General features: G+C 42.6%; 1 protein-coding gene across 6 annotated transcripts in view; it reads right to left on the bottom strand.

Moving 5' to 3' along the window:
- Positions 1-723: 723 nt before the first annotated feature.
- The window catches only part of LOC112569391 (protein NDNF-like), a 54,739-nt gene continuing 41,625 nt past the window's right edge, over positions 724-13,837 (bottom strand). For all 6 annotated transcript variants that reach the window (XM_025247189.1, XM_025247182.1, XM_025247201.1 and 3 more), the window contains exons 3-4: positions 9,535-9,662; positions 724-8,515 (exon numbers count right to left, since the gene is read on the bottom strand). In XM_025247189.1, the coding sequence (XP_025102974.1) occupies positions 7,182-8,515; positions 9,535-9,662 (1,462 nt within the window). In that variant the 3' untranslated portion in view covers positions 724-7,181. The remainder of the gene's footprint in view (positions 8,516-9,534; positions 9,663-13,837) is intronic.

Here is a 13,837-nt window from a genome sequence, read left to right on the forward strand (position 1 = left end):
CGACACAGGGAGACTTTACTGTATGTAGAGCATCTACTTCTCATGCTGTGCGCACGAAAAGAAATTAACTTTTGAATTTATTCGTGCTGGTCGAACTAGTCTCGTTTGTTAACTCGTGATGGCTGAATGAAAACTACCCTACGAACAGTTTGCAGTTGAATAAATAAATGTAAAATAGTGCAGTGTCTAGTGCTTCAGTCCAGGTGAAAAAGAAAATCAGACAGGAGTTTTAAGTAAACAAATAAGTTGAAAAAAGAAAAAATTCCTTTACATATTTTTGTGTAAAGCAAAGAATAGCGCTGTATGTAGAGAGGCAGCATGCGGAGTTAGAAAGCGAAACAGACCGAATAGTCGAAGTCGAACAAAAGCGCCATTTGAAAATACTGATATCTAAAAATAATTACACAGTCACAAATCAATCGGACTTTGTTATTAAAACTTCTACCCAGCGAAAGGCTCAAAGGGTGAAGGGTTGGTGCAAATTAGTTTAACATTCGTGTTTCATTTCATACTTTTTCATTCAAAAATTACAGTCAATACAATACTGAAAAATGCACACATATTGCCATGACCAAAAAATAATAATAAACAAGCAAACAAATATAAATTCACACGGACAGCCGACAGAGAGATGAAAAGAGAGCATGAAATTGGACACATTGTTCAACAATAGTGAACTTCCATAAATCCTTATACAGGCATGTTTAAAGAACAGACATTTTGGCAGTTTTTAAGTTTTTATTACAACATAGTATTTAACAATGCCAGGCGTTACTGGAGTGTTAAACAAGGACATGAATATCCACAACTGTTCAGCATTCTACCAAATAAAATTTGATGAACACAAATCTGTACCTTTTTGCCGAGTCTCTGAGAAAGACAAGCTGTTGAGAATAATAACCTTTGCATCATGTATTGAAATAAAACACTAAGAGAAAACATCTGTATACTGTACGGCATCGAAACTTTCTTTGGTTGAGGCTTATCTGCAGCTATGCTAAGCAAAGTGAGCACACAAAACCACAATTAATTTCTGTCACCGAAAAGAAAATCAACTTGGCAGTGACCAGAGCACATAAAGACGAGCAGTACAGTGCAACATATTCTGTTTTGACATGCAAGTGGATTATTTGTTCGCGTTATCCTGTCTTTTGTCAGTCCTCGGATAACTTTCCTTCCACCCATATTCCTACCTTCCACAAATTATTTAGAAACCTACTGATATAAATGGTTGGCCCGAGTTAATTACCTCCAAGATGGGAAAAAAAATGTGAAGTACAAAGTGTCTCAAGATGTCCCCACTGTGTACTGCTATACAAGGATGAAAGGCGCCAAGACTTTATCATAGCTCTATATTGAAATATTAACCAACAAAGCATTACACCGAAAGATCAACTAACCAAAATAAAGGACTAGGCAAATGTTAGACTGAAATGTTAAGTGACCACACTGTCCAACATAAGACTGGCCACATGCGATGTATGAAAGAAGCAAGACGATTTCATCAAACATTTCAAAGAAAGAGATTAACAAATTATTTCCAGACAACGCGCTTCAACAATATCCAGTCATCTCTTCTGAACTCACGCATCGCTCTCTTTAGAATAGTCCTTGGTCATCAATAAATATTTTTAAAATATGAACTGTGGAAGAAAAAAAAATCGTCGATTCCTTGACCTTTACAAACTCATTACGAACTGTATGTACTTAAATATATCTTGACATTAAGTGGTATTTGACTAACTTTTAGAAAGAAAACATCTTTCAGCTTAGTTTGCTTTTGCAGTACATGGTCTGTGCTCTGTTTTTTCCCCCAAGTATCATATTTTTGCAAACCTCACTTTTTGGTTTTGGAGAAATCTGTTGGTCAAGGTGCGTAGGAGTCAGGATTTGTGATTAGTGTGCAAGAAGCAAATAATGCTTTGAGGGTAAGAAAGCAAAGCTACTCGTAGTTCACGCTTTGCATGTCTTACAATAAGAGTATACAATACGTTGCGCAATATTATTGGTATTACAAGCATGTCCAGTGAGCGAGAAAGCCGGTTATAAATAGATTTTTTTGTCCAGGCCATAGAAGCATAGTAAATGATTAACAAAAAACGCTGATGGCAGGAGTCTTACATTAGTATCAGACGACAGAAGCTCCCTAGGTCTTGATATCATCAATACCCGGTACAGACATCGCAAGAAACAGCCTCTTGACATGACTAGCGGCAGAGGTCACATACACAACGCTCCTGGAATAAAGCATGTACAAATCTTACTGCGTCATCAGCTGGTACAAAAAGAGTGAAAGTAAAATATTATGTACACATTCAGTTATAGTACATCTCAGACCTGTAAACAATAAATTGCACGTTTCTGTAGTCCCACCCAGTTTGACTTGCTATATACAAATATACACCAAACAGTGATTAACTGATATTTCATGAACATAACCACAGTCTCCGCGATTGAAAGAAAAAAAAAGAAAGAAAGAGGGAGGGGATGTGCAATACTGAGTAAGTACAGTGAAATCACGAGACGCGATAGGCCGCACGCGCGGCGCACGTCAAGGGAACAGTGGGGATGGCATGCTCCATCGTAGGGGAGTGAGTGACGTAGTATGACACCTCTGCCGAGGATAAAGTGACGCAGCACCGCGCGCTCCGTTTGGGAGGAAGTGACGTAGCGTGAGATGCTCCGTTTGGGATGAAGTGACGTATGGCGTGCTTCGTGCCATCCCCGACGCATCATGCCGTGATGTGTTGGGGATTAAGCGACGTAGCATGGCGTGGCATGCCCCAGATGGGAGATGAAGTGCCCTAACATACCATCTTCCGACGGGCATACCCTACTAATGGATGACCGGATGGCATGCTTCAAATACACAATAAATGACAAGCTCTCCGACGGCGTGACGTGGAGCAGTCATTGGCGCTCATAGAGGTATGGGGAATGATGTATGAGTCACTCAGATATGGCACACAAAATTCACCAAGCGCGGATGGGGATGACTTTTGGTTGATCAGTTGATTATATGACAACTGCGAGGTCTCCGGTACATGAAGTGGTTGGCTTTCACAGAGCATGAAACTACAAAAATAGTATTCGTGCGTGTAGCTTTGACATACATTTTAAAATAAATTGTTTACATATAACGCCAAATTTAAAAAAAAAATGAGCTAACAACTTAGTTGCTAACAGTTCGCGTAACTGAAACAAAAATGCTTACTGGCTAGTTTTGCCTTTCTGAGTCCCAGTTCGGAAATTGTCAGGCGATTCTCGTCACTGCCAGTGTGAGTACGTGGAACCGCGGATCATGCCAAAACACCGAAACAACAGGCTGACAGAATTGTAATTATGCCAAGTCACAGAAACAACAGACTGACAGAACTGTAATCATGCCAAATCCCTGGAACACGTCGCATGGTCTGTCACGATGGGGAACATCGAGTCCCTCAGGCAAGAAACGCAAGCTGGGCAATTCGCAAAATCACAACGAGACAAGTTTCTCAACAACACTCCCTACAGGAAAGGCACGAGAAAAGCCCATCCCCATAATAAAGTCACACCAATGCCTGTTGTTAGCAGATCATCGAGTGACCCAATGTGAGATTTCCTCTGCAATTATTAATGACTTCAATATTGAATGGGGGCAAGTCGTCTGGCCCCACGTAGATCGGACTGCGGTTGTAAGGGCGAGTCAGACGGCAGCAGCTTGTGAGGATCGTTTCCCAGACAAACGCAAATGGTCAGCGTACAGAGGGATTCAAAGGAAACCTCCTTTCCCTTTCTTCTAGTGCTCAAGCTACGTTAGCGAAGCTATCGTTAACAAAGGACTGCCACTGAAGACCTGCCGCTGCTGGTGTCCCCTACCTCTGGTTGTACCAGGGAATGTTGAATTGACAAATTGGATACCTGTCGTCAAGTTTGAAGCAACTTTTTTAAAGTAAGCGATTATATCTGTGTGAGAGAGAGAATGGGACGGAATATACAGTCTGACAAAGACTTCTGTGTTGTTGTTGTTGTTTGTTGTTGTTGTTGTTGTTGTTGTTGTTGTTGTTGTTGTTGTTGTTGTTAGATATTTTCGACTGCCAAAAAACAACACAAGACAAAAATCAAAATCAACCCATTCTAGCCCCTGGTCAGCATCTTCACTCGCATGATATAATAAAAGAATCAAGACAAGTTGTTCTGTCACTAAAAGGGTAGCGTCTAACAAGGACAGTAACTCTTGGCCACCCGTAAAGGTCAGCAAGGGATCAGGGAGGACAACTGGCTTCTCACTTGAAGCTTGCTAACTACTACCAAAGCCCATAGTATATTAGCGCAATCTCACGAATAAAGGTGTGTGTACACTTCCTGCAGTAATAGTTCATGTAAGATAACAGGACACATCCTGCATTGAACGTTAATAAAAGAGCAGGTCAGGTTCATAAGTCAAACCAGAGGTTAGAGGTTAGGATCATCCTGCACTGACATCTCGAAGAAAAAACTCAACAGTGAGGATGAGCTGTTAACATGTAAAGCCAGCAGGCTTGTGCCACTCTCCGGACATGGATGTAAGCAGATACTCATGGATCGCTGCAATAAAGAAATTGGTGACGCAGCCGTGCACATTATTATATATCTTGTATACGTGGGTTGACCTCCAGACCTTGGAAACTAGGAAACTTGGATCCAGTCCCAGGGTTCCTGCATATGCTAGGGGAAGACTACCTCTGTGTAAAACAACCATTGTTGATACAACTGCCTATATCATTGGCCTCGATTCTACACAGGGAAGGACACATCTGCAAATTTGTATTCTATTATTATTATTCCGTGGTAGGGACATTTAATCATCTTTATAATAATAAAGCCAAAACACACTGCTCTCATCAGTTATTCTTTTTGTTCTAGAATAGAACGTCCATGTTGGGTCAGCAAAGAATCGGGAAGGCAGAACGAAACATGTCGAAGCCAGTCATCTCCCCCTTCTCCCCACCATCCGGGGTACCTCCACAGAATAGGTAACCGACACTCCGGAGTCACCCAGACGCTTGAGCGCAAACAGCATTATATCATCAAGCCCCCAAGCTCCGCTGAGGTCACGAGCAGACCTACTAGACGAAGTATTTAGCTGGCAGCCTAATCCCTCGGTAGACGTTGTGTCGTCAGGTAGCGCGCCAACCATATCCCCCACCCCTGAGTCACGAGGTACCGCTCCACTGTCAGTCACTGGTCCCTCCCCTCTCTTGGCTGCAAGCTGGTAAGCACCCCGTGCCAGCTTGCTGACACCTTCGTCACTGTACATTTTCTTTGTAGTCTTCATCCCATCCTTGAGAGTATCAAACCATGAACAACAGCCACAGCGACAGCGTGGAGATGAGTGAACGAAAGCCAAAACTTTGTTCGTGGGCATGCATCCCGATCTCATGGTCACGGTGACCCAACTCGTCCAACTTCAGCCAAAAAAAAAAAAAATCAAGAACTAAAGAGAGGTTCTGGTGAGGTGTACAGAAGGAAAAGCTCGGGTCAGTGATGCCATATGACAATCAGAGCATCTGAGGGTTCTGGAGGTCTGGAGTTTCCCAACAGGAAAGCAACACTCACCCGTGCCACACCCCAGTCGTGACAGACTAATGTGACTGAGCACGAAACTGGTACGAGACCTATTTTTGTGACTGATTAGATTTTCAGGCTTAAATATATTTTATCAGCCAGAATACACACTGAATGATATAACTGATCGAAAATTACGGTAACCTACTGGTCTAGTGAGTGACCATCATTCCATCAAAAATCCAGTTAGGACAGAACCTCATTTAAATTTCATTACTTACAAAACAACAGGTTTTGGAAACTGTTCATGAATATATGACTAGAAAATAGACCAACATTTCTGGTAATTTCTTCTGAATAGCAAACAGTTTCTTGCTGTTGTTGGGGTTTTTTGTTTGTTTGTTTTTGTTTTTTGTTTGGTGTCTACAATTGCCTGTGTGCACACACTTCCCTCTTAAGTTACGTCGGCTACAAAATTTCCAGCCATATCACCACTTTCAAAACATATTGCAATATGAAATAATGAAGCAAAACAAATCCACGAAAAATATTTTCATGTGACTAGATTGATACATATGTAATGTCTTTAGTTGTTCATGCGAGCCTCGGTTTGGAAAAGGGGGATAGATTGAGATTCCGACCACTTCGTAGTTCTTCCCGGAGCATTCACAGGTCAAATGACGCCAATAGGACATAAAAAAGGGAACTACCATGTCAACATAAACTGATAAATCAGAAAAAATTGAGAAAAAATACTTCTAAGTGCAAATAAATAAGAAAAATATATAATAAAATTTTAAAAGTAAAATAATTAAAAATAGCAAAACTTTTCACTGAAATCAAATTTCACGGGAGGAATAAAAAACAGAATTCGTTACGCATGCTATTTGAGTTCACGAATATGTCCCGTCAGGCGGCAGACAAAGTTCCAACAAATGGCGAAGTGGTTGAAATCTGATTATTGTCTCAGTTTGTTTCAGTGACTGCCATGTCTCTGTATGTCATGAATGCACCAGCCTGTCATTCCAGATGAAAAGGCAGTTCCCGCGGTGTGCCATTTTAAGTGACCTTTGACCTCTTTGAACCACTATAGCAATACGGTTTGGCTCGCTACAACGTCATGAACAGGTTAGCCTCTTTCCAAATTAAAAAAGGCCTAAAGCCAATTGTTATACTTAGTGCTGATTGGTTTCCTGTTAACGAGTCGAATGCCGATTCTCCGAGGCCATCATTAGCGTCGGCTAATACATTACAAAGCAAATACCTTCGACAGTTTCTTTTCATTCTCTTTCAGATCTTCTTGTCCACGAACGTTCCGACAAAAGCAGGTAGTCATGGACAAAGTGAACTTTTGCTGTCATCTGCTTCAAGCCCATTCAAACAAGCAAACAAGCAACATGGCAGCACAATGTGGAATGAATCTATGGCTATCTTACAGTCGATAAATGACACTTCTAAAATGCGATGACGTGGCAGAAACATTGATCACCTAACGCAGCAGATAAAGTGGCAAGGGGATTTTGAAAGCAGTGCTTGTTTGGTCTGTTGCAGCCAGCACCACTCACCATGCCCAACACGCTTCTGACCTGCAGCCATCGTCCCTCAACATGTCCCCCCACAAACCACGTTCTGACCTGCACAGCCAATACACCCACTCAACACGCCGATTTCGTTCTGACTTGAGCCGAGTCGTATACCACTGGTCCACTGTGCTTCTTGCTCAAGTATACATCCAGTATGTAGTGAGTGTTGGGCTTCAGCCCACTCACAGTGGCACTCATCACAGCCTTGTTCACGTCTTTGTGCCGGTACTCCGTACACAGCACCCGCTCCGAGGTCGGCCGGGCGTCCATCTCGGAACACTTCTGCCGCTTGAGGCTCCGAATTTCGGCCCTGTCTTTGACGTACAGACAGTATTTTTGTTTGCGATTCGTGCCCATCCAGGCCACCGTCACGTTACTGCACGTGGTCAAATTGTCAAACACTTTGATGGTAGTGTCACGTGGCAAAGTCAACTTTGACGGCTTTGACGTGACATAAATGGAGACAAACGTCTTGCGCTTGTGGAGCTTGGGGAATTTTATCACATAGTCTCCGGGCAGCACGTTCTTCATCTGAACGCGCTTCCACCGCTTCGCCGTGGACGTGTGGATCAGGGTGGTGTTGTGGAAGATCTCCAGCGACAGGCGTCCGGTGCACACCCGGAACTCCAGGGCCAGTGAGGAGAGCCGATGCTTGGCTTCGAACACCACGGCCTGCGCCGCGTCTTTCTTTTGCAACTTGAGGGTCTTCCTCTCGCCGTCCATTATGGTGGTCGACTTTTTCCGCGGCTTAGGTTTGCCGCGGGGTGTCTTGGCAACGGCGCCGTTGTAGGCTGTTGCTGCGTCTGTCTTGTTGTTTACCACAAACACGTCGATGTAGTACGTTTTCCCAGGCCGTGCTTTCCTGTAAGTAAACTCCCTGTCGGAACCTACGCACTGGTAGAAAACTTTCCTGGGCGACATGGGTTTGACGGGGCGCGCTTTGCTTCGAATTTCTCGCATGTGCACTTTCTCCCAGCGGAAACCCCATCTGTCTTCCGATGAAAAACTGGGCTTCTTGTCGCCCTTGGCGTGTGCCACAACAGAGCAACGAGTGCGAAAGTTTCGCACTTTGGAGACGGACACACAGTACTCTAGGACGGCGCCGGCGTTGACGGGGGAGGCATCTGCCCACCGGAAGGTCAGCTTGTTACGGGTCTTTGCCGTAACGTGAACAGCTGCGTCGGGGGGAATGGCTGGGTAATGGGAGCTGGCCAGCGGCGTGAGCGATGCGAGCACACTGACGATAGAATCAGACTTGGTAGAGTTGATGTCCAGGATGTACAGCCCCGCTTCGGCGTCATAGTCCGTGTAGTTCACGCGAGATTCTCCCAGCCAGCTGCCGAGAACCAATGGAGCGTTCAAGTTGCGTTGTAAGGACACGGTCTGAACCAGAAAAGGGTCTGTCTCTGTAATGAAAAGAAAACCACAAAATAACCTTAACTTATGTATTTAAAAATCCTTCTTAAAGCATAAATGAGTTTTTTTAAACTATATAAATTTTTCGCCCTAGATTGTCGACATGGAGAGAAAGGCCAACAGGTGTTATTCAAAAATAACGAGAAAACCGATGGTATGCCGAGCTAAAGAAACTTTAAAATAAGCCTTTTCATTTGTATGTTATCTCTAGTGAACAAAAGAGTATATTTAAGTGCAGGCTAGTCTTGCGAGATCTGGATTGCAATGAAAGTGCTCTTTGACCGAAATTTTGAAAGATGACTACACTAGTTCACAACTGTAACTTTAAGCTGGAACAGAGAAGGGTTGGATGGATGGGTAAGTAATATTATACAGACTCCTTTAAATAAATATCATTGTTGGGAACATTTCTGTCAAATGTGAATAGATAGTTGAGCAGGGTTTCTGCTTACGCAAAAAATTGCATACAGTACGCATTAAAAGTTCGGAGGACCCCTTCAATTTTCGTCAATGGGGTCCCCTTCAAATTTGGGCGAAGAACAGGGACCCCTTAAAAATCTGAAGAAGGGGTCTTTGGGACCCCAAAGAATTTAGCCTTAGCAGAAGCCCTGGTTGAGGATCTCCGCAGTTTCCGATCACATACTAGAAGGCCAGTATCTCTTAAAACCGGATTCCAAAGATTTCAAGCATGAAGAATAAAGTAGCCAGAGAGACCAGTAGCGCAAAAGATTTTTGAATTACGACAAAGAAAGGCCCATAAGTGTCAATACTAATTTTTTTAATAATTTAATTAATTTGTTCATGTATGGAATTAACAGTGTTTATAACCTGAAACACATGGACATCAACACTCAAGAGCTGGACTAAGAACTTTATTTTAATGAAAAGGAAAGACAATCCAAGAAATTGTTTCCTACTCTTTGACGTTGGCCATAATGAATAACGATGAGTTTGTTAAATTTCTTTAATTATAAAAAGTTCTCTCTCCTCCCAAAACAAGTGTTCATACCTTTAGATTCTTCGGAATCATCTTTAGCCGGCAATGGTTTTCTGTAGAGTCTCCACTGAACTGGGGAGGCGCATGGTGTCACCGTAATCTCTAAATGGCTATGATCGTTTTCGACCACGAAAAAGAATCTGTAAAGTATACACAAAGTACAGATTACAAGAAGAGTCATAAAAATGCAGTGTACAGAAAATGTAAAGTATACAGAAGACATTTTAATAAAAAGAATCTTTAAAGTGTACAGAATAAAAAAAGGAAGCTGAAAGGAATACAGACTACAAAATTATAAAAAAAAAAAGAAAAGTATACATATTACAAATTATTAGCGGGATAAAATATACTGTACACATCCTAAAAAGCCCGTATTAAGTATACAGTGTAAGGTTACTGGAAAAGAGTCTGTAAAGTATGCAGTGAATAGGTTACAAAAACGAGTGTACAATGTACAGATTACCGTCAACATGACTGTAAAACAGAGTGTAGACATTACAAGTGTAGAGTACCGCAAAGCCGGGTATTTACAACATTTTGTACCAGTACCACAGTAAACATTCATATTCAGACATACTCGCACCCTGGGGCACTCACACAGATGTTCACCCTCCACCCTCTCCTCCACCCCTGCCCCTTTCTGCCATCTCTGAGAAGGAAAGAGATGGAGTTCATGAAACCAGGTTATAGGAAACAAAACCGCTTTTGATGGTAGCGCCGGAGGTAAGAGCAAAGACTAGTGTCAGTTTGACACAATCAGAGCAGAACAAAACAGCCCTTCACGCCCAATAAGCATGCCAGCCAATGTTGTAGGGCGATCCCCCCAGACATAAACGTCAAGAAGTACACCTTTTAACAGCCAGGAGACGATAACCTCTGCAATATTACCCTCCTACCCCCATCCCAAAGCTGCTGATATCATTGTCTTCGGCAATGCTTTTGTTGGCTTTGTACATGGGAATGGCTGCTTCCCATGTTCTGGGGTTGCGCTCATCTTTTCAATACCGAACGAAAAAAAAGGGTAAATAAAAATAAAACTTCTTTTCAAAAGAGGAACAAAAGAGGCGCATTTTGAGAACATCTGCAATCATCGCGAATCGCTTTTCAAGACTTGAGTACATTATTGTCAATCGACAAATGCCAGTCTGGCATTATTTTCTTTAATGATGCTCTTTTGTAGAGATTTTCTTATTTGTTAAGAAACATTTATGACAGTTCTTGACGATCAAATATAGACCATATGGACTTAACATGGTCGCCTATTTCCAAGTCAAGTTGAAGTGAAATTGCAGGAATATTTTGAGGATCGAAATAGGAAACTACAGCTTTGATGTCCTTTCGATACACCATAACGGGATATTCAATTAATTCGTGTGCATACGCAGCTAAATATAAAATACATATAGAGTAGAAGATAGTTTGAAGTCAAATAACTGCAAGAGATGTGAATGGGATTCACAGAAAAACAAACGGCCAACTTAGCGAATAATTTGCGAATTTCTCGGCTGACGTGGAAAGTTCCGACGGATCCTAAGGACGAGGCGTGTGACAACTGGGAATTTTATGACTACACTCGTTTAGGAATGTTAGAGAGATCAGATTACTGATTTGCTACAATATGAAGTAAAACTAATAGACAGTAGATTAGAGAGAGAGAGAAGTAACGCAACTCTCGAGTTTGGCTTAGTCTCTGTTTTGTATTTATTGTTGTAGTTACGCTTATTTTAGTCTTTAAAAAATTGCTAGAGTTTCATTTTGAAAGATTGTAATTGCAGATTGGACTCTCTTTCTCCCCATCTCTCTTATTTTATCGTCTTTCCTTTTCATGTAACCCCTTAGTGTCCGTTCTAACACGAACGTTTAACCAAGTCTTGCAGAAGTTCTTACGTCATAATTGTATACAAACTTTTCAATACTTGCTCAAGCGTTCGTCCATGTAGTCCAGTATGTTAAAGTGGCTTAAGGTTGTCTGTAACTAAACAATACTTATACTAAATACTAATGTATAACTACTACTAGCATACTACTCTATGACTACATCTACTAACACTACTACCATCCCTACTATAATGCTACTCTACGACTAATACACGATTAGTATTACTACTAATAATAAACACGACAATAATACGACTACTATACAACTGATGAACTTACTATTAATTAAAATAGTTACAGCAACTCTTATCGTTCTCAATGGAACCTCCACGTGCAGTATAACCACAGTGAACTGCAGTCAGGGAAAAATCAAGGGAAAATAAATAACGGAAAATTTGAGGACAGTATAAACACGAACATGTTTGACCAAGAGGGAGACAACGAAAGAAGGGGGACCTGATGGAGATGGGAGGAGGAAGACTGCCGAAAGCTAACCCTGGAGCAGTTGTACTCTGTATTTTCTAACACTCAGACGAACAGACCGGGACTGCGACCCTGCCCGTGTCTCGCTCAACCACCCCTCTCACCATTTAAAAATCATTTGGTTTATGTTGAAAGACTGGAGGAACCACCGACAGGCTATATTCCAGAGCCATTCTCCACCTCGCCCCCCACCAGACCACCACTCGCGCTCTCCCTACCCGCTGCTGTACGCTCCGGCACCCAACCACTTACCTGCTCCCCGCAGAAACTGATTACCGTACCGCTGCTGCCTCCTCTGCTACAGCGGCTGCTAGGGAAGATGGGGAGGGGGAAGCACACACACACACCGAGGTAGACGGTAAATCTCGGGACAAGACACGTAAGCTTAGCAGACCCGACGCATCGCTTTGTTCAAGCACCACGCCGACCTCCACCCCTGTGTCCCGCTTCCCTTGGGGATGCAAGCACCAGCCGTCCTCCCATCCCCTACCTCTAAAAGCCCCTACCCCCTCAAGGTCTCCTTTCCCCCTATTCCTCATTCTTTGCCCCTTCTTTCTCTCTTTTTCTCTTCGCTCTATCTCCCCACCTTCTCACCTTGCCTCACTCTTTCTCTTCTTTCTTCCTCTTTCTGTCTCCCCTCTCTCTCTCACACACACAGGCCCATTTTTCGACGTCTGTGTTGTCGCTTGGTTGAAGGCTAATGCCAACTGGCCCCGCGCGTGCAGGCACTCGCTCGGAAAGCGTTTGCGAACAGTCAAGCAGTAGCGGGGTCACCGGCGCACGTTTTTCTCCTAACAGAGTCAAGTTTAGCAAGGCAAGTCTAGCCAGCGAATGTAAAAAATAAAAGTTCAGCTCACCATTGAGCACCTCTAGATGTCTCATCTGTTACCTAATATTCTACACGGTACATTTTTGTAGATTTTTACCTCTGTTGCCTTACTTCCTAACCAGTATTTCTCCATGTGTTTCGTATATTCACTTACTTCCTGCACAATCCGTTATTCTAGACACATTCTGTCTTTGTTTACCTTATATTTTATTCGCAAAGTTTTTGTAGGGATGCTTTTTCTGTTGTCTTACTTCCTAACCAGTAAGTAATTCTGGATAGATTCCATATTAGCTTACTTCCTACACGATGAGTTCAATAGATGCCTCATCAGTTGCCTCGCTTCCTAACCAGTAAGTACTTCTGGATACCTCTTCACAACACCTGCCTACTTTCTGTGACCTTGTCGACTAGAGATAGGTGAAAGTGCAGCAAGGGTAGAAGGCACCGAGTCTGCAGACATGGCCCTACTGTGGGGAGGGGCAGTGTTTGGATGGAGCCACAGCCCCGCCCGATGAGGCATTCTCCTCCGCGTCGGGCAAAAACGGCGTTGGACATTTTCCTCTCCCCTCTCCCAATCCTACACACTCTGTACCAATGGCCAATATATTCATGTATATTACTTTTTCCCAACTCCAGTCAACTTTGTGTCGTTCAGCATCTGTCTCCATTCAACACGGTTACGGGATAATAATTAGGCTGCAAAGAATTCATTACTGGAAGTTAAGTTTACTTAAATGCTCCTTTGCAAAACGATCCTTCAGGACGCGGAAAAATTAAAATAACTGTACGATTTCCCATCAACAGATGGTTAGTAAATATAAAAAGAAAAAAGATCTTGCCAATCATCCCGGAATGAGCTTTTTTTTAGTTTTAATAAGGACGGTACTACGTGGACACCAAACTAAAGCAGACGTTTCGTTGTTAACTTCACCAGACTTTTTTTATGTAATACATATTAGCATCTGCAAATTAAAATATGTGTGCATGTATAAATGTATGTTCTTGGGCGCGTGCCTGAGTGAGTGAGAGACTGAGAAAGGAGTTTTTTTCCCAAATAGGGAAGATTCTGAGACAGTTTCTGATGTAGTTGAGACACAAAAAGAGTAAACGACCAGGCGAAGAAAT

This window comes from Pomacea canaliculata, linkage group LG1, assembly GCF_003073045.1.
Source record: "Pomacea canaliculata isolate SZHN2017 linkage group LG1, ASM307304v1, whole genome shotgun sequence".
In the NCBI taxonomy this organism is placed as follows: domain Eukaryota; kingdom Metazoa; phylum Mollusca; class Gastropoda; order Architaenioglossa; family Ampullariidae; genus Pomacea; species Pomacea canaliculata.